This window comes from Scleropages formosus, chromosome 21 (assembly GCF_900964775.1).
Source record: "Scleropages formosus chromosome 21, fSclFor1.1, whole genome shotgun sequence".
NCBI classification, from domain to species: domain Eukaryota; kingdom Metazoa; phylum Chordata; class Actinopteri; order Osteoglossiformes; family Osteoglossidae; genus Scleropages; species Scleropages formosus.
Window position 1 is genome coordinate 4,826,323 of NC_041826.1, and position 25,371 is coordinate 4,851,693.

Consider the following 25,371-nt stretch of genomic DNA (forward strand, 5'->3'; position numbering starts at 1 on the left):
TGCTGACAGGTGGCCCCTTTCGGGAACCTGCCCTTACACTGAGCTGAAAGTAGCAGCGCGCACAGGTGGCCCCGGGTGCGACGCGTGACGTCAGCAGAAAGTGGAGCGATGCGGCGCTTCGCCGCGGAAACGAAGTGTGAGAAGCGGCGCAGTGAGTTTCTGGAGGCAACAAGTCGATCGGCGCCGTTCCGTCCAGCAGCGCGCGCGCGGGCGCGCACACGCACACGGAGGGAGAGCACACGATGTGGAAAGAGCAGCCCAGGTGATCGGTGTCCACGTGGAGCCCCGAGAGGAGCGCGCGCCTAGTTCAGGTGAGCGGTGATGCTGCGTTCGCTTCGCTTCGCTTCGCCACGCGCCGTGCAGATCGATCGCGCGCAAAACTCGGCCGCACCGCTCCCACATCAGTTCGAAACCCTTCGCAACACTCGCGCTCCGGTTCCCTCGCGTTCCTTCCAGTGTTTGGAAGCCGAGACTCGAGAGGAGAAACGACGAGTCACGAGCTGTCGACCCCCCCCCTCCTCCTCCTCCAGCGCCGCGCGCCTTCGCGCTCTGCGTCCCCATTGGACACAGTGAACCAAAATAACAGTCTGTAATAGAAATAATAATGAGGAGAAGAAGAGGATCAGCCGTGAGCTGCTTCATTGCTGCAGTGCTGTTGTTACGAGTGCGCGCCTTGGGTCCGAAGGAGATTATTTATTTTTGCGCGCGGGTGGCTCTGACCGGTGACCCTGAGCGCACGGGAGCGGGCGGCGCCACACTTCCGTAAAGTGTCACTCGCGCAGCGTCTCGTAGCGCCTTCCCTTGCCAAGCACATCCCCTGTTCCAGCTGTGGGAGTTCATGGGAAGAACAGATGTTAAAGAAGAGCAGTCCGTGGGCTGCACCCGAGAGGTGAAAATCACCATGATCACCATGCTGTTAGAGTTAAAGTTCCCTTATAGTGTATTCCAGTATGCTCCAAATATTTCCATGTGCCTGTCTGCACCCAGGGGGTGCGGTGGCGCGGTGGCGCGGTGGGTTGGACCACAGTTCTGCTCTCCAGTGGGTCTGGGGTTTGAGTCCCGCTTGGGGTGCCTTGCAATGGATTGGTGTCCCGTCCTGAGTGTGTCCCCTCCAGCTTTGGGCCCTGTTACTGGGTTAGGCTCCAGTTTGCCCTGAATGGCTTCAGCCAGCGTGTGTGTGTCTGCACCCTCGTTTTCGCTTTTTCGCAGTGCACTTCGGCACAGGGATGGGATAGGATGGTGTGGTGTGGGAAGAAACAGGAGCAGTCTGATGAAAAAAGCGCAGGACTGGACAAGAAGCCGTGGGAAAAGGAAAGGACGTTGCTGCGGTAGAGGGATTCTCTCACCCTCCTTGCATAAACGCGTGTGTGTGACATTGAAAAAAATACACAAAATAAGCAGCGATCAATTCTGAAAGTGTTAAATCAACCCGGGGATCACACAGGATCATCTAGACTCCTAAAATGCATTCGTTGCCGAGTTTTGCCGTGCAGGATATAATTAGATGACGAGGGAAACGGAAAGACGGGGTACGAGGGAGAAAACCGCACCGATCAAGGGCTGGGCTGGAAAACACACAGCAAGGCAGGATGGGACACGACTGAACATTTGTACGGGATTTCAGCCAGACTGGAAAAAAATGACAGGACGGGGTGTGATAGGGTTGAAGCCCTCCCTGTGGTATCCAGTGGTGAAGCTCTGTAAACCCCTTGTGCAACAAAATGATGTCATTCAGGTGAGGAAACACCGCGTGGTTCTGAGCGAACTTCGGTTGTCCCGGCGGTTCCGCGCGCACCGGATTTCCACCCGCTCTTTGTTTCTCGAGCCGCGTGTACAATAGCGTTCCCTCGGCCCAACAGCCGAAATCACGTCTGTGATGTGATGTCATGCAGAGTTCTCCGCGCCGCCGTTTATCGAGACGGCGTCATCAAGGCCACCGCAACCATCAAATGGATGGGAACTAAGCTGCTGGCCATCAAAGTAAACCTGTGTGAAAAAACACACACATCAATGAGGCATAAATAATATATGACATACAGTACATACGATGAATTTTACCCTTTATCTCAGTTTGCAGGAGCCTATATCCCTCTTATCCCCCATCGTTGTGGTTTGCAATAATTACTATTGTGGATAAAAATATTTTCCCTCTATTAGCGAGAGAGAAATACACTGAGTTTTACCATAGTATTTCCCTGTTAAAATATTACATATACAGTAATTGTCCTTTTTTGTCGGTTTGGTTATATACTTTTCCTATGTATGTATATAGTATTGTAATCATTTTCATGTCATTGTGTTGAAAGGGTGTAATTAAAAGAACTAAGGTTGGGTTTGGAGGAGGGTGTGGTGGTGCAGCCGGTTTGACCGGGTCCTGTATGCCGGTGGGTCTGGGGTTCAAGTCCCACTTGGGGTGCTTTGCAATGGACTGGCGTCCCATCCTGGGTGTGTCTCCTCCCCCTCCATCCCTGTGCCTTGTGTTGCTGGGTTAGGCTCTGGCTTGCCATGACCCCACTTGGGACAAGCAGAGTGTGTGTGTGTGTGTGTGTATATATGATGTTTTTAGATGGGATTTTTGTTGGTTTCTCATTGCAAATTTTTGTATTTTGTGTTTTTCCCCGTAGCGTCACGTAAATAAACAAACAAACCAATAAACGAGCGAACTTCGTGAAAATGTTCAACATCGCTACTGCAATAAAGTCCATGTATTCCCCGCTAATTTCTTTATGCGTAACGCCAGCCTTTAACGTAAGTTTCGACACGTTTGTCCAGCCTAATTTCACTTGCGGTGAACTTCACGGAACGTGGTATAAACACGCGGTCGACCCCCTCCCGTCGCCCTCGATGTAACTTCCTTTGCTTTCCTCCCTAGAGATGGCGAGCAGCGACAGAGTGTTCATCCTGACGGACGACGAGACGGATCAGCGGTGGAGGCGTGTCCACGATGAATCTGTTAACGGCCATTCCTCGGAGCAGGACACGGGTCCATCCTGTCCCGCGTCGGCCCCGGAGGGTCCTTCCGCCGACCCGCGGACGTCCGCTCCTCCCTCACAACCCAGGATGAGCTGCATGGACCGGATCTGCCTCGCAATTGACCCGCATCTCCTCATCTCCAAGATCTTCTACTTCTTCTTCTACTCAGCCTATGGCTCCCTGCACCCGCTCCTGCCAGTCTATTACAAGCAGCTGGGGCTGACAGCCACCCAGAGCGGCCTGCTGGTGGGCATCCGCTACTTCATCGAGTTCTGCAGCGCTCCCTTCTGGGGGGTGATCGTCGACCGCTTCAGGAAGGGCAAAGCCGTGCTGCTGTTCTCTGTGCTTTGCTGGCTCGTGTTCAACTGCGGCATCGGCTTTGTGAAACCGGCCGACATCACCTGCGTGGAACGGGACCCCGCGGGGGGCCCTCAGAACTTCACCCAGCCGAACACGTCGGTGTCGCACTCTAGGGCTCTTAGAAGCGCGGCCGCGGCTTTCTTCGCCGCCGATGCTGCGGGTGGATATAGGCTGCGGGGCCGCTACGCAAGAAGCGCCGGGGCCAGTTCTACCGAGACTCCTTCCACCCTGGATAACGCATCTAGTCCAGCTACCTCCACTGCCTCCAGCGCTCCCGCACCGTCCGGCACCACCGCCACTCCCAGTCAGTACACAATAAAGTACAACATGCAGCAGGTGGAGACCATCTTCCTGCTCATTCTGCTGATCATCATTATCGGCGAGTTCTTCAGCGCCCCCGCGGTGACCATCGTGGACACGGTCACCCTGCAGTACCTGGGCCGGCAACGGGACCGCTACGGCCTGCAGAGGATGTGGGGCTCGCTGGGCTGGGGCCTGGCGATGCTCTCGGTGGGCATCTGGATCGACCACACGCACATCCAGCCCTACATCGCGGGTGCCGATTGCAGCGACACCGAATTCAAGGACTACCGCATCGCCTTCATCGTTTTTGGGGTCCTGATGGGGGTTGCTTTGATCGTGGCCACGCAGTTCTCCATCGACCACAGGTTCGGCCACACGGAGAACAGGGAGGAGGCCCAGTCTCCGCAGACGGAGGGCGGCTCCACCTCGGGAAGGAGCTCTGAGGAGATCTCGCTCCCTCCGGGCGCCACGCGGCAGGAATTCCGCTTCGGGGACCTCATCGGCATTTTGTGCAGCGTCCGGTGCGGCACGGTGCTCTTCGTAGCCTGGTTCATGGGATTTGGCTACGGATTCGTCTTCACCTTCCTTTACTGGTACCTGCAGACCCTGAACGGGACCACCACCCTCTTCGGCATCTGCTCAGTGCTGAGCCACGTCTCGGAAGTGGCGGCCTACTTCACCAGCCACAAGCTCATCGAGCTGGTGGGCCACATCAGGTACGAGAGCTTCGCCTCGACTCGGGAAGAGGGAGGCGTAGGTGCTGCGTAGCGTGTTTTTGCGTAACGGAGATTCCGCGGTGCTGCTGGTCAAGAGCCGATCGGTTTCGTCTTCCCCGTCATTTGATTTGCGTCTGAGAAGAAAGCACGCGGTACGTGAGACGGGGCGAGACCCTTCGCTGCGGAGCGACTTCGTGCTTTTCTTTAAAGGGGAATAAACGTGGAGCGCGGCTGCCCGCTGTAGAGGTTCACCTTCAGGAACCTTTTCCATATTTAAACAACGGCGTTCCAGCAGCCTGTTAATCATTCTTTTGATGCCAGCTGTTGATTTTGTCCAGAAGCAGCTCAGTGTTTGACCTGTTTCTACTTCTGGGTATTTTACTGGATGAAAATCAGGGTAAGTATTTAACCCAAGGGTTCTACAGCAGTAGCAGGGTGCGGGGTGCGAATGGGCAACCTTAACCTTAAGCGCTACGGGACGTGTTGCGCTGCTGGTTTAATTTCTCACCCTGGTTCAAGGGAACACGGGGGCCACGATCGCAGTGCTAAGGCAGCACCTTGACCGTGTTCACGGTGACAGTAAACACTCACCTGTATTAATGTCTCGAGTGTAGCCTTGCGATCTGCTTTACAGAACCCTCTGTTAAACATCTTGGTTCTTTAAATTCTTTGAATATGCCCATATCAGTGCTCTCAACATCTGTGTGGAGGAGAAGCATATTTAATGATAGGCTACTCCTTTTTCATTGGGGGGGGGGGCACAGGGGGTTGGACCGGTTCCTGTTTTCCAATGGGTCTTGGGTTCGAGTCCCGCTTGGGGTGCCTTGCAATGGACTGGGGCCCCGTCCTGGGTGTGTCCCCTCCCCCCTCCATCCTTGCGCCATGTGTTGCCGGGTTAGGCTCTGGTTCACCACGACCCCGCATGGGACAAGCGGTTTCAGATGGTGTGTGTTTGAGTGTGTTAGTCCTTTTCAAATACCCGTGCATCTCATGTAATGGGTTTACTTCCTTCTCTGAAAGCAGCCCTTTAGGCATGATCCTGCTGCGAGGCTATCGAATTTCGATTGGTAATGAAAAAAAGTTTCTGGACTAACAATATTTAATGTGAGATTAATTAAAATACCAAAATGAATGGAAATCTTACACATGGCAATGAAACATCAACATATTTTATATGTAACAAAAATCATTATTTTCAGCTTCTCTTTTAATGTTAGCTCTTCATTTACATATTTATTATTGATAACTGCTTCTCCAGCGCAGGGTCTATCTAGGAGGCAGGGATTTACATTTATTGATTTATTCAGCAAACATTTTTTTTCCCAAAGCAACTTCCAACAAACTCTATGTAGTGTTATGAGCCCACACACCTTATTCATCAAGATGACTTACACTGCTAGATACACTACTTACAAGGGGTCACTCACCCCTACATCAGTGGAACACACACACACTTTCCCTGTCGCTCAAACACACATACACACACACACACACACACACACTATGAGTGAACCTGAACAGCATGTCTTTGGACTGTGGGAGGAAACCAGAGCACCCAGAGGAAACCCACACAGACATGGGGAGAACAGGCAAACTCCACACAGACTGAGCAGGGATCAAACCCACATCCTCTCACACCACCCAGGTGCTGTGGGACAGTAGCACTACTCGCTGTGCCACTGTGCATCGTACCTTACGGCTCTGACGAGTTTTACCATTGTCCTCGTGTACCGCTGGCGTACACCAGTATGGGCAGCTCTTATCATATTCAGGCAATATAGATTATGATTGTGCAAAAAGTCAGCAGCAGGAAGGACACAAATAGAACAGTTTGGTGTTTACTGCTGCCTGTGACCACAGTGTGGGAGGAAACCAGAGCACCCAGAGGAAATCCACACAGACACAGGGAGAACATGCAAACTCCACACAGACTGAGTGGGGATCAAACCCACATCCTCTGGCACCACCCAGGCGCTGTGAGACAGCAGTGCTACAACTGTGCCACCGTGCTACTGTGCTCTCCAAGGGAATACCCTCGATGGAGACATTTCCATAGCCGCAGCTGTGGCCGTATTACATGTCACGGGGCTCCGTTACGTGTGGGTTGTGTTCGTGCGTACGTTCAAATATTTGAAAATGGCCCCAAAAAAAATGCAGCGTCACTTAACATATTTAAATATGATCCATTTGGAATAAGACATACGGTAACGTCGGAACGTACGCCACTTAATTTGGAGTCGTCGTAGGATCCGCAAAAGACGTTTCCCTGTCGGATGGGTGTGTATCAGCGAAGCAGGCGCTGGAATCCTGGGCAGGATAATCCCTTGGGAGCAGTCCTGGTTGCTTATTCATAGCCCTTCCATTTTGCATAATAGCTCCCCTCCCTGTTGGGACTGGATAGGCGCCACTGCACCGCGCTACTGGACTGTGCCAGAAGCGCTCATTAACACCCACAATTCCTTGCTAATCAGTATGCGGTGTCCCGGAAGACGGCGATGGGCCGCGTGGGTTCAGAGGTCACGTGCCGAGGAGCACGGACGTGGGCCTCACACGTTCCAGCACGTCGAGGTGACCCGCGGACGCCTTCCTGGGGGCACGCGTGGGCGCCTCGCTGCCTCGAAACGGCACAATTTGTTAAACAAAAGGCGCAGTCTGGACACACAAAAGGGAGCCTGTAGATCTGCCATCTTTTCCCGATACGTTCTGTCATCGGCTGACATTTACTAATTCGGATGCCTCTCTTCAGCAGACACGATGAGTCAGTCCGACGGGAGCCGGGCAGCCAAATGTTTCCATCTCTGATGAGACCTGGAGACGTTTCATGATTCAAAAATGTGTTTAAAGACTCACCGGGCACCGAAAAAAAACGTTGAACCGAGCACAGCTATTCTCCAGGGGCTGCTCGCGGAGCACGAATAATGACAAGGCAGCGCCGCGCGCGTGTTCTCCACGCCGTTTCACCGACGCCGCCATCTCCGTCGGTGCCTCTTCCGTCTCCCGTCGCTGCTTGTTCCTCCCTCGTCCGGCACGTACGCGCGATCGCGTTCGGCGACCTCAGCGTTGCTTTTGCACTTAAGTATCCGCACGCCTGTATGCTGGTGAACTGCAGAAGTTTACTCGTAGGCGTGACGCGTGGGGTTTCTCGGAGCGTTCGAGGCCAACGCCGACTGGCAGAGCTCTCTTGTATCCATGTGAAACGCTGTGATTTACTTTACTCGCTGAGCTGTCACTTTCCTCCAAAGGGACTTACAACATTTACACATCTGGGTAATTTTGCTGGAGCATTTTGGGGTAAATCCCTGACTCGAGGGTACGACATCCGGAGGCGGGGATCAAACCCGCGACCTTTGCTTCCGACGGCAGCGGCCCCTACCGCTGTCCTGCGCGGCACGGGAGCCGCGTCCAGGGCAGCATCGCCGCCGAATCTTTTTCCGTCTTTAACAAGCGCTCTCCCATCCCCTTGACCCTCATCCATCTGCCTAAGAAGCACTTAGGCTCCGCGGGGAAAATTGTGTAATTCTCATTCTGCGAGTCTTTTTAAGGAAGGAGAAGCGGTCCGATGGAGGACTAGCAACACATGTCGAGCTGATCCTCGGCGATTTGGAAAGCGTTTCTGGAAGGGCTGCGCTCCGCCCCATCTCGTCTTTTCTGTAGCGCGTCGCCTATTTTCAGCAATGCCTTGTCTTGTCGTTGGAGTTTAGGTGCCTCTAGACCCCCAGAGCATCGTAACGTTATGCCCACCCGCCCCCAGTCCAGCTGGTTGCTTTTCCTGGGCCTTCTGTCATTGATCATCAAGCTATTGAAACCTAGTGGAATGGGCACCGAGAGCCACCATACTGTCTGGGCAGCGTCATTCCTCACAAGTGCTTCCACCTATTGCGTCTCATGTAAAGTGATTCATCATTGTTATGAAGCTCAGCGATGATGTACATTTCCAAGCTGTTTTAATTAGGTACGGCGACGCAAAAAACCCCCGGGTTCCCAGGCACTGATTTTAGGATCGGTTATCGAAGCCATAGCGACTGCGTGTGTGCCAGCGTAAACAAGCGCCGTACCTGTTCGTTTCACGATCTGGTTACGTTTAAGTTTACCGGACACTTTTCTCCAGAGCGACGTACATCTCGGAGAAGAATAGAAGAAGGGCGTTAACGTCGACAGAAGGGTAGATTTGGATGGGGACGCCGGAGTGCAGTACATTTGTTACGTGCCATCATGTGAAGCAGTATACATCACACGAGTCGGTGCATACACACACACACACACACACTGTCTGAAACCACTTGTCCCAAGCGGGGTCACGACAAGCCGGAGCCTAACCCGGCAACACAGGGTGCAGGGCTGGAGGGGGAGGGGACACACCCAGGACAGGACGCCAGTCCATCGCAAGGCACCCCAAGCAGGACTTAAACCTCAGACCCGCCAGAGAGCAAGACCCGGCCAAACCTGCTGCATCACCGCACCCCTCTATGGTGCATATATGTTTTTTAAAATATTTTTAAACATTATTAGACAGGTAACATTGTACAATTTTATCGGGCACATAGCAGATCATATTTACATTCACTCTCCAAAGTGACATGCGATGATTACTGGGTTGCCAGGTAGGTAGGAACCAGGTAGTGCATCCCTTTACCCAAGGCAGCGCACAGTGGTCATACACACAGTAACACACTATGAATGATTCAAAACTCATGACATAACATGTGTTTGGACTGTGGGTGGAAACCAGAGCACCTCCGGATGAGGCAGTGCGAAGGAAAGGGATTGCGTTTTGCCTTTGAAAGGTTTCATCTGTGATTTGTTGGGGATCTCGGCCGGTCTGCAACAAGAGCACCGGGCTGTCTGCATAGTCCTGAGCTGCTTTGCATGAGACGCTGCTGATAACACCTGAAGTTCTCCCCTCTGTTCTCTCCTCCCGCTGCAGGGTGCTGTACATCGGCTTGGCGTGCAACACGGCGCGCTATCTCTACATCTCCTACCTGGAGAACGCTTGGGTCGTTCTTCCCATGGAAGTGCTTCAAGGTCAGTTCCCCCACCCGCTTGCGTTGACTTCCAAACATGCGGTCGCCGAGATACGAAACCTCGGGACGGTGCGGCGCCGGAGCTCGCTGCGCTGCACTCAAGGACAGGAAAGACACGCTCGCTTATCGAGCAAAACGCACACGTCAGCTTTCAGGCTCAAGTGTTTTCACCACACACACGCTTGGTAGATGAGTCAGCAGTACTGAAGCCAGTTACAGCGGATGAGTGACGGTTGCTGTGGGGCTCCTCTATTATCTGTGCCATCTGCAGCGGTCCCGGCCATTTGGTCCGGGATCGGGGCCGTGGCAGAGGGTTCCGAGAACAGGTCTGATGGCTTTTTAAGGCTGTGTCGAGCGTGAACCGCGAGGCTGGTCCTGCTTTTGTGCCACACCCCCATGTAATGTGATACCATGATGCCTGGACCCTCTCACAGCTTCTTCCACTTGTAGGGCCTACTGTAAATACCCAGTTCTGCATTTGCCCTTCCAATGAGCAGAGAGCTGGGCTTGGATTGGACCCCTTTAACATCGGTGCTTCCACACTGAGAAACGCCCTCTCTACAAGACACGCGGTGTCCGGGGCCGGTTTCAGACTGTGTTTTTTTTTTTTACCATGTGCTCCTTGCGCAAGGTGACTGCAGCGGTGTGTTGTGGGCCACCTCTCCGAAACTGGCTCTTCCAGGAACTGCTTGGCCCTCTGATGTTTGCGTGGAGAACAAGAACTATTCTTCAGGGTAGCCTGACAAGCCTTTCCTGTCCTCTCCAGTGACACCCACACAATGACATGTCACAATAAACTGTTTTTTTTTTTTTTTATATTATTATTATTATTCTTTGCCCCACCCGTGTATTCACTAAGTGCTTAAAATCACAGTCCCCAGTACTGGAACACATTATTATTAGGACATTTACCTGATACATGTTACCAAGGCAACATACAGTCTTAAACAACCTACATTTATTTATCCATTTATGCAGCTGGAGTAATTTGGGGTAAGTACCTTGCTCAAGGGTACTACAGCTGAGATTCGAACCTGCAACCCTTGGGTCTAATAGCAGCACATGTAACCACTATGCTATCAGCTTCACCGGATTAACAGTTTTAGTCATTTGTCATTTCGCTGTTGCTTCTTCCCGTGTTTTTTTGGACGTAGAACTACGTGTTTCTCCGCACTAGGTAGGGAGGGCGTAACTTGGGAATCGACCGTCACGTAAAAACGCAACCCCCTCTCGCCGCTGCTGCTCGCAGATGAAAGGACACAGAGGGATAGCGCATATGCCGTTGGATAGAGGAAGGAACCCCGCATCAAACGAGATATGAACGGCCGCTGCCGGTTGAGCCCGAGCGAGCTGGCTTCGTTGCGAACATGTCCCACGTTTGGCTCGTTATGGAGTTGACGCGCGTTGCGTTAGACGTCGTCGTGTTCGAACCGCGTCGTAGCGTTGACGTCAGCGCCTCGGTTCGTAGCTGGAGAGCCCTGCTATCGGAGACGTATCGCGTCGGCAGGAAAACCTTCATTTGGACCGAGGTAGGGGGCCCGAAGACGGATCATCGAATTAAGCCTTTCAAAGATGCCCAAGAAACACGACGCAAAGTACGTTCGCGACCGACGAGCTGCGCTTAGGGGACGAGCCGAGGCCTCCGGGACTCGAAAGACACCAGCCAAGGCACCGGCTCTATGCGCCTGAATTTTTTATTTATTAAATACAGCTGGGTTATTTATCGTGGAGCAATTAAATGTAGGTACTTTGCTAAACGGTATTTAAGGGAATCAAATTCAGGCCCTTCTACTACAAGGTGACAGCTCTAACCACTACGCTACCTGCAGTCCTCACATATATTATCATTATCATTATTATTATTACTATTTAAATTATGGCCCTGTCCAGGGTGACTTGCACTCTGAGGTTTTTAAATTACATACGAGCTTCTAGGAGTTTAAGGGGCACAGGACAGCAATAGCGAGACAAGATGACGCGAGACGGGGTATTTTACTTTGCTCCAGGGTGAGCCTAGGAATAAACACAGCTACGAGATCGGCGTGATAAAATGAAAGTGCTGAAAAGGTCACCTTTTGACCGAGAGCGCGGCGAGACCGACGCGTTACATAAAGCCCTCGGGGGACCGGAGAGCCGGTGCCGATCGGTCCCGAGGTATCGTGAGAAGAAGCGGATCTTCAGAAGGTGGGGAATAATCAGGGTTTGGGCGAGGCGTCGGCGTCACCAGCGTGCTGTACGCTCGCCCCGCGCGAAAGAAAAGCGTCCGTCGGGACCGGGCTCTTCCCACGTGTCACAAGCGCCGCTTTGGCCGTGTGTTCTTGTGTTCCCAGGTTTGACGCACGCGTCAGTGTGGGCGGCTTGCATCTCCTACCTCGCCGCCACGGTGCCCCCTGCCCTCCGTACCTCCGCCCAGGGCTTACTACAGGGCCTACACCTGGGGCTGGGCCGGGGCTGCGGGGCCATGGTGGGCGGAGTCTTCGTCACCTACTTTGGTACGGATACCTCTTCTACGTACTCTCTTTTCCCGCATAACTCCTACGTTTGTCTCTTCTATTTATCTCCCCTGTGATGTTAACGCCCCCTCGCGTGTTCAGGTAATGGCCAGTTGTACTTGCAAAGTGTCATCAGAACACCTTGAGGGGCAGGAGGAGGGGTCGTCCCAAGGTCATATTTACGCAGAGGTGGCAGAACGAAGGCCGTTTGCCTGGCGGCCCTTTCACTTATCTTATTGTGTGCCTCGAACCCGAGCCGCTTTGTGTCGGTAACGACTAGGTTCTCCTCTTCCTTTGTGAGTGAGGCTGTTACTCATGGCTTTAATTCACTGCCATTGTTTCGCCGGTGACGTCCTTAAAGCCGGAACGTCATACCGGGAAAGGTGTGTGAAAGTACTGTAAATAGCTCTTTGATCCGCCTTCACGCTCGGAGATACTATGGGGACCTGTGTGGATTAATACACTGAAAAGATCATGAACACACACACACACACACACACACACACACACACACACACACACACACACACACAGAGTCTGAAACCACTTGTCCCGAGCGGGGTCACGGCAAACCGGAGCCCAACTCGGCCACACGGGGCACAAGGCTGGAGGGGGAGGGGACACACCCAGGACGGGACCCCAGTCTGTTGCAAGGCACCCCAAGAGGGACTCGACCCCCAGACCCACCAGGGAGCGGGACCCGGCCAAGCCCGCTACGACCCCGCGCCCCCTGAAACGATTATTGATTATTAATTATTACTTATTGATTTTTCCACTTTAGCCCATGTGCTGTTGCCAGCTTTGTGTATTTATGTATTGATTGCCTGTAATTCCTTCCTTATATGATCCTTTCACAAAAAAGGTGGTTCATACAACTACAAAAATTGTATCAATAACTGAATACCGTCACTTCAAATACTAATGTACTTCAATGGCAAAGTTCATCCTTTGTGTCACAAATTGATAACTCCACCCCTGGAGTGTCTCAGACCATTTTTGTGTCTGTTCGTATAAAAATGTATAATTTAATATGCTTGAACTACATCTGTTTCACACAGTAAGCCCATCCATCATGAAAATCTTATTAATTTCATAAATACAATTCTTAATACTACGATACTTAGTAGGTACTTTAAGTTTTTAGGAGACGCTTAATATACTTATACATTTTTTGGAAATTTATTACTGAAATGTTAACCATTATTAATGAAATGGTAAATTCATGTAGTTTTCAGGGCATTTTTGATGGAAAAGTCAAAATTTACACTCTGCAAAGAGCCAAGGTGTAAAAAAACTACTCCATTAAGTAAATACAAGTATACATTAGTGTGCTGAAATGGGACTGATGAAGCATGAGCAGTAAATCAGTCACGTTTTAATGTAAGGATGCGCGACAAGTCCTGTAGCTCCCTGCGTGTCACCTTGTTCCAGGTGAGGCGGCCACCTTCAGAGGACTTGGAATGGCCTCCCTCGTCATCCTCATCATCTTCGCCTTCATCCAGTGTCTCGCAGGGCAGGGCGAAAGCGAGGGTATGGTCTCCCCCCGATGCTATTACTCACAGTCAGACTCCAAGAACACTTCCAGAAGGTTAAAAAAACTAGACAAATGAGACGTGATTGTCAAATTGGCAGTTTTGCCATAAGGTCATACAATGTTCTCCAGTGACTCCAATAACTCAGTTATGCCCTTTATTTCCAGAGAACAGCATGTTGGCAGATAGCATTCCTGCTCCGTCCTTCCCCGTTCCCATAGCGACTATCGATGCGTCCCCACAGCAACCGCCCATGAAGACAAGACACCAGCAGGAACAGGAGGACCCCAACAAGTCTGCCTGGGTGCTGTCTGCCTCTCCGTGGGTCAGCATGGCATTTACCCTCTGTCAAATTCGGGAGGCCATCAAGAGGGCAAAGAGAAGCCCCCCGACGGACATGCAATCGCCTCAGGTAACTTGTCAGCTGGTTTGTCCACATGTCTCAGGGAACCGGGTGTCTTAGGTGGCTAGAGGAGCGACAAGATCTGCGATGGTAGCGGGTCTCAGCAGACAGTGCCGTGTTACAGCAGCCAGATATCCTGTGAAACTACCTCTCATGTAGCTCTAGCGACTGTAGCACAAGTTGTAAACTTCTCCTTTCATTCCTCTCCTTCTGTGAAGAAAGGTGAAGAAGGGTTTTCCCAGTCTGATATTTTTATTCTGCGTGACAGTTCGTTTTGTACGTAAAAGAAAGGCTTTTTAAACGTTCATCATCTCTGCTTGACTTTCATGAGGGTACAAGTCACTGGCATGAAATATTCCTTGTGAAGCTGCTAGTCCTTATAAGTGCCATAAATCTTTTTTGTACATGCATAACTCATTTAATGTGAAAATCGCAGAGTGAAAATGATCGCCTTTAATATGTTCATTTTCATTAAACTCCTTGTGCATCAGAGGGTGGTGGGTGTGAATAAGGGCCGATTGTACGTGATCTGCATTACGTGGCGAGTTCTGCCCCTTCCAGCTACCGTTGACGTTATTTTGTGCCATAATCCACGGAGGTGTGATGGTGTTTCTCCACACCGGTAGGGAACAGATGAGGTGGCCTCCTCCGAGCCTCCAACAGAGGAGACGGCGCACTCGCATCCAGAACAACAATGCGGCACTCCGCAACAGCAGACATCCGCCGACAAGCCAACTGGACAGCTCAACAAGGAGCCCACAGGTGAAACGGACAGGCGTGGGGTCCCAAGGAGACCCTCTGCAACACCCCAAGTGGGCCACAACCCAGCTGTGGAGAACCAGGCACCATTACCAGGGAATTTTGACACCCTCCCGAAACTGTCCCCAAATAACCCTTTCTACCAGTAATGGACAATACCTGTAACATGGTGCTGGAAAGTTACAAGAGCTATATTGCTGTTTATACCCATGCGCCATAATCTCCCATTCTGACACAAACTGATTTCAGAGAGACTGAAGTTGTTTACATGCATTATAAAAAAATAAATGTGGGGGAGGAATAAAAAACTAATGATATCGAGAACTAAAGATTTTTATTAAAACAACACGTTTCACAAAACCCTGAATGTCAAAGAGGTCTGAATTTTTATGATCACAACTAAAGAGCACAGTGTATCAAAGTACGAGAGAATTTTTTAAAATTTCATTACATTTAAAAATTTCTGCCTAAAGACTAAAAAAATAAATAAACTTGAAGGCCTCAAGAGTAAATAAGTAGTTAGGTGAGAATGAATGTGGGCGATTCTTCTACGTAGGACCCATCTCTTAACATCTGTGCCATCCATCCATAGTATATTGAGTATTCAAGCAGGAACAGGAAAATTCCTGTCGTCCCGGACCATCGTGCGGCTTCAGTTTAGGAGTGGTTTTCACATGAACAGGGAAGCGCACAAACAGGTAGTTCAATCACTCACTACTAGCTGAGGTAGCACACACACCAATAAACGGTTTAGTCTTACGGAGAGGAATGAACACCTGCTAAAGTACGATACAGAGGATGGTCCACTGCTTTCATATTGCTCAAGCTGAACGTTGGAGGGCAGCACTTCTCAGGATCTCACCGAAGTACATCTGACAAGTCAGAGCTTATTATCAGGCAGGGAACAGTATGAGTGCCCTCCAGGCACCTGAAATATGAGAGATTTGGAAGAACCGTGCAGACGAAAAACAGCGGCAGCACACCCCGCGTCACAGCCGTCAGGTAAAGCCATTGTTTGCTGCTGAGTAGCGCGTTTCACTGTCCTTCCGAAAGGACACAAAACATGTATGTGTTTTTAAATGCTAAGAAGTGGGAGGATAAATATAAGCACAGCTATACGGCAGAATAGAAAATGCATCATTAAGAATGCCTCTCAGACACGATTAACTAAAATGTTCCAGAAACCCAGCTGGATTTCAGATTTAAAAAAGATGCATTTCATTCCTCGCCTCCCTGCGTCAGCACACTGTCTGTTTCTTCTTTATGAGCGCTGACTCTCCATGTCACTTATGCATAAATGGCACAAACATTAAAACGGTCACGGCAGCTTTGGGTTTGAACCCAATTACCAGGGCTCTTTAGGTAAAGTGAGATGGGTGTGCTCAGAAGAGCTCCATGTCCTCTGTCACCTCTGCCCCAGGAGGTGGTGTGTAGGGGGTGGGTGGGTAGGGGCAGATGGGCGGGCTGAATGTCGGTGGCGGAAGAGCCAAGAGGCCGGGCTGCAGTGGCAGGGGGCCGGAGACAGGGCTTGCAGCGGGGGGGCTCGGGTCGCTGCAGTCCAGCTCATCCTCACTAATGTCATCTCCGGACCCCAGCATTGAAAACGCTCTGCTGGGAACGGGCGCCCCCCGGTGGTCTGAGGAGAAGATCATGTCTCCGAAGTAAGAGCCTCCTAGTCCGTATTCATTGTCGTGGCTCTGGGATTCCCCGGGACTGACATGGGAGCCCCCTCGCAGAAACTCTGCAAACCTGAACACACAGCGCAGAACACACTGGAATGAAAAAGGCAAACAGCTCAGCTTCTCTATCAAATACCATGAACACAAGATTGGGAGTTGGGGGTTGACATTATACACACTGCTCAATAATAACCATGGAATTGGAACGATCACATGTAAACCTTCATTTTTACAAATGAAAAGGGCAGATGGAACCGGTGCAAATACAGTCATAAAGAAGGCATGTCTCCAAGTTTTCTCTCCCAGTTATAAATTAGTGGGCTTTTTCCAGAAACACAACTCCTTGTGTGTTGGTGATTTTGTGGAGCAAATAAAGCAAACTACCAAAAACAGAGGCACCTTTTTCAGGATACCAAAAGGCAAATTTAAAGTTCTGGATCTGCCACCCTCCGTATGCGAAAGCGGTGGCTGGGTTGGTGCTGCACTGCTTGCTCCTCGTGTCCTCAACCCCACCCCACTACACTGTGAAGACGTACCTCTGGGGGGAGCGGAGTCTCAGCACAGTGTCCCAGGCTGGGAAGTCGGGCCTGTTACAGTGGCACCTAAGCTCCTCCAGCGAGGCCTTGGTGTGGATCTCCCCTTGTTCCCGGTATTCCTCCTCCGTCAGCAGGCGAACCTGTGGTCGACGACGACGGAACAAACCCAGGACTGATCCAAAGAGACGGCCCGTTTGTCTGGAACAGCAGGTCAGAGGGACAGAATGAACATGGAGCACCATCACACAAAGAGCTACAGAAGGGAATTCTCATTTGTTGCAAATAGTCACTTTTTGACTCAAAGCTCAGAGGTTGTCTAGGAAATCAAAATCTGTCCTGATATTGAGTCAGTTTTTTGTACACAAATTAGGGCTTTACTATGAGAGTCCTTTAAGTATTTTAAAAAACTACTCATTCTGAAAATCTGCACAGCTTACAACTGTAAAATGTTTAGCCTCCTTGAGACTTAAACCTTTGCAAGATAAGCCAAGTTCCTACAACACCAGTTCCTAACCCTTAGGTGTCCCTGAACTGGACAAACACCAGCACTACCTGCAGATCCCCCAAAAGAGTCTCCAGATGAAGGAGAGGCACTTCATCCCCACAAGGGTGCCGATCAGCGCGCAGGCAGCTGGAGGGTACGTCATGCCGTAGGACATCAGACCCAAAGCTACTGCCTGCACGGTCCAAGTCAGCACTACTAGCGTACGCTTGTCCATCACAGGGCCGCGCCAGTAGCAAACTAAGAAACTGATAAAGCCTGATGCCAGCACGTAACCTGTGGAGGGAACACAAACAGAGATGGCATTATTTAAATAAAATAAAAAAAAAACAACCAAAAACAGGCACAAATTCCACCTTCGGACAGGAAACTCAACAGTGGAAACATTGTTTATTCACAGGATTTCTCTTGTGCTCATTTCAATCATAATCTTGAGGCAACTGAGGCTCCAGCAAAGAAATCAATGCTCCAGCCTCACTAACATGTCTTACATGACACTCCTGCAGTCTTCCCATTTTCGCTTGTATACGGCGAGTGCTTTAGATGAGAAAATTGATTCTGCGTGTGCCGAGTCTATCAAGCAGTCAAGAGTCAGTCGCTTCAGTGCTGGAACACTTGGCCTTCCTAATATCTCATGTGGTACAAAAGCAATACACCGAAAGGGCAGGGCAGGAATTAATTTCATAACTCATTAGACAGGCATCCTGAACAGCTAATTATGCTGTTACGGTAACTATATGTAAAGTAATGCAGCCTGAAGTAGTGTGCTTCAGTGTAATTATGCTCCGTTCAGCCTTATTTAAATAAAACCGCAGGAAAAAAAGAGGGAGCCGAGTTACTGAATCCCTACATTCTTCAGTTCGGATAGAAACATTCCTGTACGTTTACAAATAAATATTTAATAGCAAACACATACACAGCAGAAACATACACAATTACTTCCAAATTATTCACACACATCCCATCCCATCCCACCCCCCCCCCCCCCAATATTACCTAATTTTGTTGCATTCCAGCATCAAGTTAGATAGGATTCTTCTACTCATACATAAGTACATTTCATTTCTAAATTATGGAGAGAATATTTTTATGTTTTTACAGTGATACTAACAAATACATGGAAATTACTTCAGTATTCTCCCTCCTTGGGTGATTTGGAAAATAAAGCATGGTGCAACCCAGACACAAAAAGATCAGACATTCCTCTGGGGTGAAGATATCACACAACCCAGTAGTACCAGCACTTACCCAGTAATCCCTTCCAGTAGAGCAACACCACCTCCTCCCAGTGAGTCAGGAGCTGCTGGAAGCCCAGGTAAGTAAGGCTGGAGCAAGAGGCAACCAGCACCAGAAACAGTCCCCTCTGTTAGGAGGAAGAGCACAGGGGAGTATCCTTGGTACAGTGGCACAGGTGGGACAGGAAACACCGGCGTGTTCAGTGTGGGTGGGCCCTTGTAGCATGGGGTCCCTCACACTCCATAGTGGGGAAGAGCACTGGTTCGACTGCAGCCCAGCACACTTTCTCAGAAAGGCTGCACCCAGCATGAGCAGCATGCGCCGTCACGTCACACAGCGTACACAACGTAGGGTGGCGGAGCGAGGCCTGGTAGGTGAACCCTTCTTTTTGGCCACCTGGGTTTCGTGTGAAAATCAGTGTAACATTCTTCCGGAGAAGATGTAAATGCAAGCCAGAGCTGCAAGCGTACTTAAGACTCGCATCGTGAATGTGGCAGAATGCGGCATTTAATCCCTGCGATACGCAGACGTTTATAACAAGGTACTAAAGGGACTTGAACAGTGAAATTTTGTTCACCCTTTACCTGAGGTATGAAACTCTTCAACACGAGCACTATGAACACTAATATAGACACCATCCCCAGGGACACTCCCACGATGTAGTAAAACAGAGTACTCCTACAAAAAAAGAAAAAGTCATAAAATAAAAAGAATCTGAAAATAATTGTTCGGTATAAATCTGCGAGAAATTATCAAGGAGTTCCCCAACAGAGGTGGAACTAAATGGCACCAATTTTTTTTTAATATTAGATATTAAATGCAGAATATCAAACATTACAAATGGACATTAGCCAGTTCTGATGCTGACTTAGAGAAACATGCCAGTGGTGTTGTTAATAAGCAGCTGTTACCTGCATAAGGTCCCAGCAAAGATGAAGAGGAGGAGTCCGCCAGCAAACAGACCAAAACGCAGTCTGTTCAGCTCTGAAAACATTAAATACATAAGCCTTCATTTCACCTCCTTCAAATAAGTAGTGTCACGCTTTGTACAGCACGGTAGGTTGTGCTGTCATTAAGGACACTTAGGAGCTTCAACCCGAAATGTTCCAATAAAATGCCCAACAGTTTATGCTCCCCTGCCATGTTTACAGTAAATCCCATTCACAGACAAATGTATGCTAAGAAACTAAATAATCTTACTTTTCCCAGTTACATGCAAGGTGTATCTCGTATTGGGCCTGGCTTGGACGTGGAAGCAGACGTCCTCGTCCACCAGAGGAATATGGACGCCATTCTCACTCGACGCGCTGGGGGCCCATGCCTGACTCACTAGGCACTGCAGTAGCACAGCCAAGCGGTCGGGCGTGTAACAGCTCCCCTCCCCAATCGGGTACACGATGCGTGCGCTGTCATCACCGGTCACGCGCACCTGGGCCGAGCAAGAGACACACAATTAAAGTGTAAACAAACTATGACACCATGTAAAAAGCCCCTGCAATGTATGTCAAGAGCACATAAGTTAGGATGAAGCTACACTTAAAATACAGTATCTGGACATGTGCAGTCTGTGAAGCCACCGGTGTAACGTTATATATGTGTCATCTGCACTATGTGACCCTTGTTTAATCAAAACCGGATGTTATTTTTCTGAAACAAATTATTTATGCGACTTGTCATTTGGAGTTCTATATGTAATAAAACAAAAACAGAAGGAGGGACATGCAGAAAAGCTCGGCAAAAAGGTAGGTATACTCAGGTACAAAGAAAGTAAACTAACAAAATGTGATTTGCAGGACACAGTATGGACAGCCTTCTCATGTATTTATGTCATGTAAGCATAACAGCAAAACAGTTTAGAATGCATCAATATTCAAATCTGTGCCTGATCATCTCCTCTGTCTGAATTCATGTAATTCATCTCTTAATGACAGCAAGGCAAACAGGTTGAGCTCTGGCCCATCACACTACCATTATTGTGCTCCATATTTGGCATACATTTTTCTTTTTTGGCAGCAGGAAGTGTTAGATTGCATTAATTGCATTAAATGCACTAAATGGAAGTGTCACTAGTTGTGACCAAAAAAGTTATGATTTATACTCATGAATTGGGAGAAGATTCCATTTAGAATTCAACTTATTTTGTGTAGAATGCAGGGGGGGGTTGGGGGGCGTGGTAGCACAGCGAGTTTGACTGGGGTCTGCTCTGTGGTAGGTCTGGGGTTCGAGTCCTGCTTGGGGTGCCTTGTCACAAACTGGCGTCCCGTCCACGGTGTGGCCCTTTGGCCTTGCGCCCTGCATTGCCGGGTAGGCTCCAGTTTGCCGCAACCCTGCTTGGGACAAGCGGTTTCAGACTGTGTGTGTTTTACAATGCTCTTCTGACTAGAGTGACTCAGAGCGCTGGACAGAGTCCCCAAGAACGATCCAGTGTTACAGGGTGTGATAATCAGTAGTCCTTGTTTGTTAAATATAAGGATAAGCCTGGTGGCAGCTGAGGAGAGGAAAACAAAACAACTCCCAACTACTAAGAAAGATAAACCTCCATGGTCCAAGTACTGGTGGCTGCCCACCTGCCAGGGGTATACAAATGTGGAGATGGGGACATCTGTGGACATGTCTTGTAGAAAAAGACCCACACAACTATCAACACTGACCTATAGCCTATGGCAGCACAATTTATTCCCCAAGGCTGCTGATCCTGTGGGTCATGGAACTGCAAGACTACCCTTAACAAGCCTAATACATGCATCTGTGCCCCTTTTTTGAGAGCCAAGGTTTTCTCCTTGCTATGAAGTCTTTTCAGTGAAAAAGAACACTTGCTGCAGTTCAGGAAGCTTGCAGATCCCTAAACGCGGACTTGGAGTTCTTTAGAGCATCCCGTAATTTGCTTAGTACTGTGTGCAGTATCTGAAAAGGACATACACTTCTAGATAGTCATAGTCTTCTAATTTGTCTCACGTCAAACTGATGGATTCCAATGGTTTCCTATGTTTTTATAACAATCTAAGTACTAATGAGCATCTGTATCTGTTCCACAAGTCCTTCAAAAGCGATTTATCACACCATAGTGAGTTTCACCAACAATTATAACACAGTTCTTTCTTTTATGCACGAGAGGAAATCATGTGAGCCTTCTTCTGACCGTACACTAACTTCTAGGGGTAAGACTACATTGATTTGTACCCCTTCTTTATACATTAGCGTGCTGCCCTGACTTTGCCCTGGAAAACTACCCTTCAACTCAATCTCTTCGTAAAACACTCTTACCCACCTAATTATAATTACCTCACCAAACTTATTTATTTTGGGAGTTCACTTATTTTTGAATAGGCACCGACCCTTTTCCTCCACTACGTGTATCGACTGCTGTAATAAGCAGCGATTTGGGTTAAACGAGAATCCGCTGGCACAAATGTCACATTTATAGAACCGCAGTGGAAGAAGTCACACTTTCACGCAGTACTGAAAGCCTACTGTTACACACAGCGCATACTGATTTATAAAATCAGTATGTGTCAATTAATAAACTCCAAGTATATTTGGAAACAATCCAGTATAATTAAAGTGTCAAAAAGTTTGCCAGTTTTGAACTAATCAAATATAAAAATAAAATCTGCAAAGCACATCAGGAGCGCTTTTTCCCCGAAGGTAATGAAGCCAAGTTCAGAGCACAAATCCCACTACACTCAACCCTTACACAAGAGGGTCCCCTACAACAAAAAAAACTGCTACGTCTTATGAAAATATCGACCATTTTTCCATACAATGGGCTTGTTATTCAGTACGCTGGCATTTCTGCCGATTACAAGGTCATTGTCTTCCACAGTGGGCATTTCATTCCGCATAATGTCTTGTATCAGACACCTTGGGACAGAGATACACACCCAATGTCCCAAACCTAAAATGCTTTGCCCCCTGTAGTCAAAACCTGCTCGGTTTGACTGTACCGCAGATACTAAAAAACAGCTAGAAATAATATTTCTCGCAAACATTATAAAATATGTTGGCATCGCCAATGTCATGCGTAAAATAAAAGGCATTTTATTTGAATTTAGGCGACTGCGACATGTTGGGTTAAGCGAGAGGCGGACAAAGTGTACACACCTGTTGTTAAATCACCCCCCTTTGGTGCAGGAGGAGAGGAAGAGGGGGCGAGAACCAAGGAGAAAGTTGCCCCATGAAACCTCCAGCGCGAATCCAGGGAAGACGATGAGGACGACCCTCACAAGCACCTTTGTAAATAAATGCACTATTCTGACTTTCGCCCTCGAGCGTGTTCTTCCTCCAGAGGTCATGAGTGCAACCCCGACCTTTTCACGTTATGTCCTTCGCATCAAGAATCCGAAATACCAGTAACACAGGTTGATTTCACAGAACGAAGAGCTCAGCTCAAATACGAGGTTCGTCTCTTACTCGTCACAGCAATATGACATTTTCCTAACAACGTGTTTAATTAATTGTTCTGTTTTATTCTAGGAATGTGACGGAATACAAGTTTGAATGGTGTTCGCTTACACATTCAGAGAATCTTGAGCAAAAATTTCTTCCGCTTCTATTTTCTTACATACAAACCAGTTTTTCCCCCTCCTGCAGGCTGGTTACTCTTACTTCTATGGCAGAGAAATGTGTTTTATTATTATTATGGGTTACGCCAGAAGTTCTCTCCACGTTTGTGTTAACTTTTTTCTGCTAGAAAAGTTAACATTTCATCTCCTTGACAATTCAAAGGAATTCTCCAATGTCTGGAACTTATTATATAATTACAAGTAATACGTAATATATTATTATATTTGTAATATATTATTCTGAAAATTGTGGAACTTTTGACGTAGCGCTACATGAACAGACCTACAAAATATCACAGCCTTTGGCCCTTGAGTTTGTGGGGTGGCATGGTGGTGCAGCGAGTAGCGCTGATATCTCACAGCATCTGGGTGGTGCGGGAGAACGTGGGTTCGATCCCCATTCAGTCTGCGGGGAGTCTGCATGTTCTCCAGGTGCTCTGGTTTCCTCCCACAGTCCAAAGACATGCTCTTTCAAGTGAACTGGCCGCTTTAATCTGCGTGTGAAAGTGTATGAGAGCGTGTTGCTCTGGTATAGAGTCGCTGACTGCAGGTAGTGTATCTAGAAGCGTAAGTCAGCTGGAGTGAAAAGCTGGTGTCAGCAAAATACTACATAGCATTTGCTACATATTGCTTTGGAGAAAAATGCCAGCTAAAATAAGTGTTTAAATGTTTTATATCTGTGGAAGAACTTGCAGTGACCCAGTGCTACTGTGTTAACAAGCGAGTAAATAAGTGAGGTTCCGTTTAGCGGGGCCTATGGTGACAAGTGCAGCTACCAAGGAGGGAGTGTCCGCCTTGTCCAGCCAGGTACCTGAAACGTGGACCAGAAATCTTTCCATTTAATGACTGTGCCGGAGCTGTAGCAGAAGCAGCGTCCTCCAAAGTGCGTGCTCTCTTCATTCTCCCGGAGCTGAGTGCAGTCTGCAAGGCAGTGAGGAGACGGGAGACAGGCGGTGAGACCGGAGCGGACAGACAGGAGTACAATGACAGAATATGAGACAGGAGCAGAAACAAACGAGAGGACATAGAGACGGTGAGACAGAGGTGAAAAGACAAGTGGACATTCAGACAGAGATGGACAGAAAGACAGTGAGACAGGAGTGAAAAAACAAATGGACACAGACATTCAGTCAGGAATAGTCAGACAGACAGTGAGACAAGTGGACATACAGACTGGAATAGTCACAGACAGACAAACAGAAAGATATGAGGGAAAGACAAGTTGACATACAGACAAACAAAGACATGAGTGGAAAGACAAGTGGACACACAGACAGGAATGGACACACAGAGGAGTGGACTGACTGAGGTAGTTGGTTGGGGGGTCACGTGAGCACTCCGCACACGCACAGAAACAGTCACACATCCGCAAGTGTGTCTAGTTCGCCAAGTTAGTTAGTTAAAAAGGTAGGTAGGTTTCCTAGCAAAAAGAAAGAAAGGAGATGACATTTCGCTCCTCCTTGTGTCCGCTGCGCTACTCGACTGCGGTCGTCGACGCGCGAACGAACGGCGGTCCACAGACAGTTAGTGCGGCGCCAACGGACACTAGTCCCTGCGGAAGTGCTTCTGAGCTCGACTAAATTAGCAGCACACTTACTTCTGCACAAATTTACCTGCGTAGGAATAACTCTGGCTACCTTGTGCGCACACGCAGAGGAGCACGGACACTTGTAAAATGAGTAAAAACAAGGTTTCGGGCGCACCGCTCCTCATTATCGCGGATCGATATCCAGTTTCAAAGCGAAAGACTCGCGGGGCCGCTCTAGGCCTGAGCAATGGATCCTCCGAGTGGCCGCTAACATCCCCTGGGCTCCACGTGTTCGCCTGTTGGTTACACTACCCCTTTAAAACCCTATTATCCAAATTTCAATCAAATTAGGATACCCAGAAGTAAGAGAGCCAGTCAGTTTCACCTGATGGAACATGATCGCTCTCGACTATTTTGGTCTTAAAATCAAAAACCGAAAGTAGGCGCAAGTTTGACCCTAAAGTTCAAATGTGAAGGAAGGTGTCGTTTTCATCTGTAGTTAAACAGTCGTGTGTGCGCTGTACTGTTATTAAAGTAACGGGGAATTTACAGATATATGAGAATTTTTTTTTTGTTTGTTTCTGGGAGACATAAAAAAAATGTGCTGATGAGTTGCCCGACTTTGTTTTAATATGTGTGGAGCCCCCTTGTGGAAACCCCAAACACTACCTCACGTGGGCCTCGTGCGCGCCAGCTGTTGCGTGCACAGCTGTGCACTGTTTCGCCCTTCAAAGTGGCGCTTCGGTTGTCCTGAATGTGTTCGAGTGCG

At 48.9% G+C, this 25,371-nt stretch overlaps 2 protein-coding genes across 4 annotated transcripts; one reads left to right on the forward strand and one right to left on the reverse strand.

Annotated features, from left to right (window-relative positions):
* On the forward strand, positions 1 to 14,876 carry mfsd6b (major facilitator superfamily domain containing 6b). Its single transcript, XM_018735570.2, has 7 exons — positions 1 to 311; positions 2,873 to 4,352; positions 9,277 to 9,374; positions 11,704 to 11,865; positions 13,297 to 13,395; positions 13,565 to 13,809; positions 14,427 to 14,876. The coding sequence occupies exons 2-7, from the start codon at positions 2,875 to 2,877 to the stop codon at positions 14,706 to 14,708; spliced, it is 2,364 nt and encodes a 787-aa protein (XP_018591086.2). The 5' UTR covers positions 1 to 311; positions 2,873 to 2,874; the 3' UTR covers positions 14,709 to 14,876.
* Positions 14,877 to 24,979, reverse strand: nemp2 (nuclear envelope integral membrane protein 2). Of its 3 annotated transcripts, none has more exons than XM_018735572.2 (9): positions 24,712 to 24,979; positions 23,886 to 23,995; positions 19,713 to 19,941; positions 19,424 to 19,496; positions 19,097 to 19,190; positions 18,525 to 18,639; positions 17,327 to 17,552; positions 16,775 to 16,972; positions 14,877 to 16,308 (listed from the first exon to the last, which is right to left on the reverse strand). In XM_018735572.2, the coding sequence occupies exons 1-9, from the start codon at positions 24,785 to 24,787 to the stop codon at positions 15,942 to 15,944; spliced, it is 1,488 nt and encodes a 495-aa protein (XP_018591088.2). In that variant the 5' UTR covers positions 24,788 to 24,979; the 3' UTR covers positions 14,877 to 15,941. The 3 variants fall into 3 exon arrangements, with proteins under 3 accessions (XP_018591088.2, XP_018591087.2, XP_018591089.2); XM_018735571.2 differs by having other exon boundaries at positions 24,688 to 24,979; XM_018735573.2 differs by lacking the exon at positions 24,712 to 24,979 and adding an exon at positions 24,380 to 24,569.
* Positions 24,980 to 25,371: the final 392 nt, after the last annotated feature.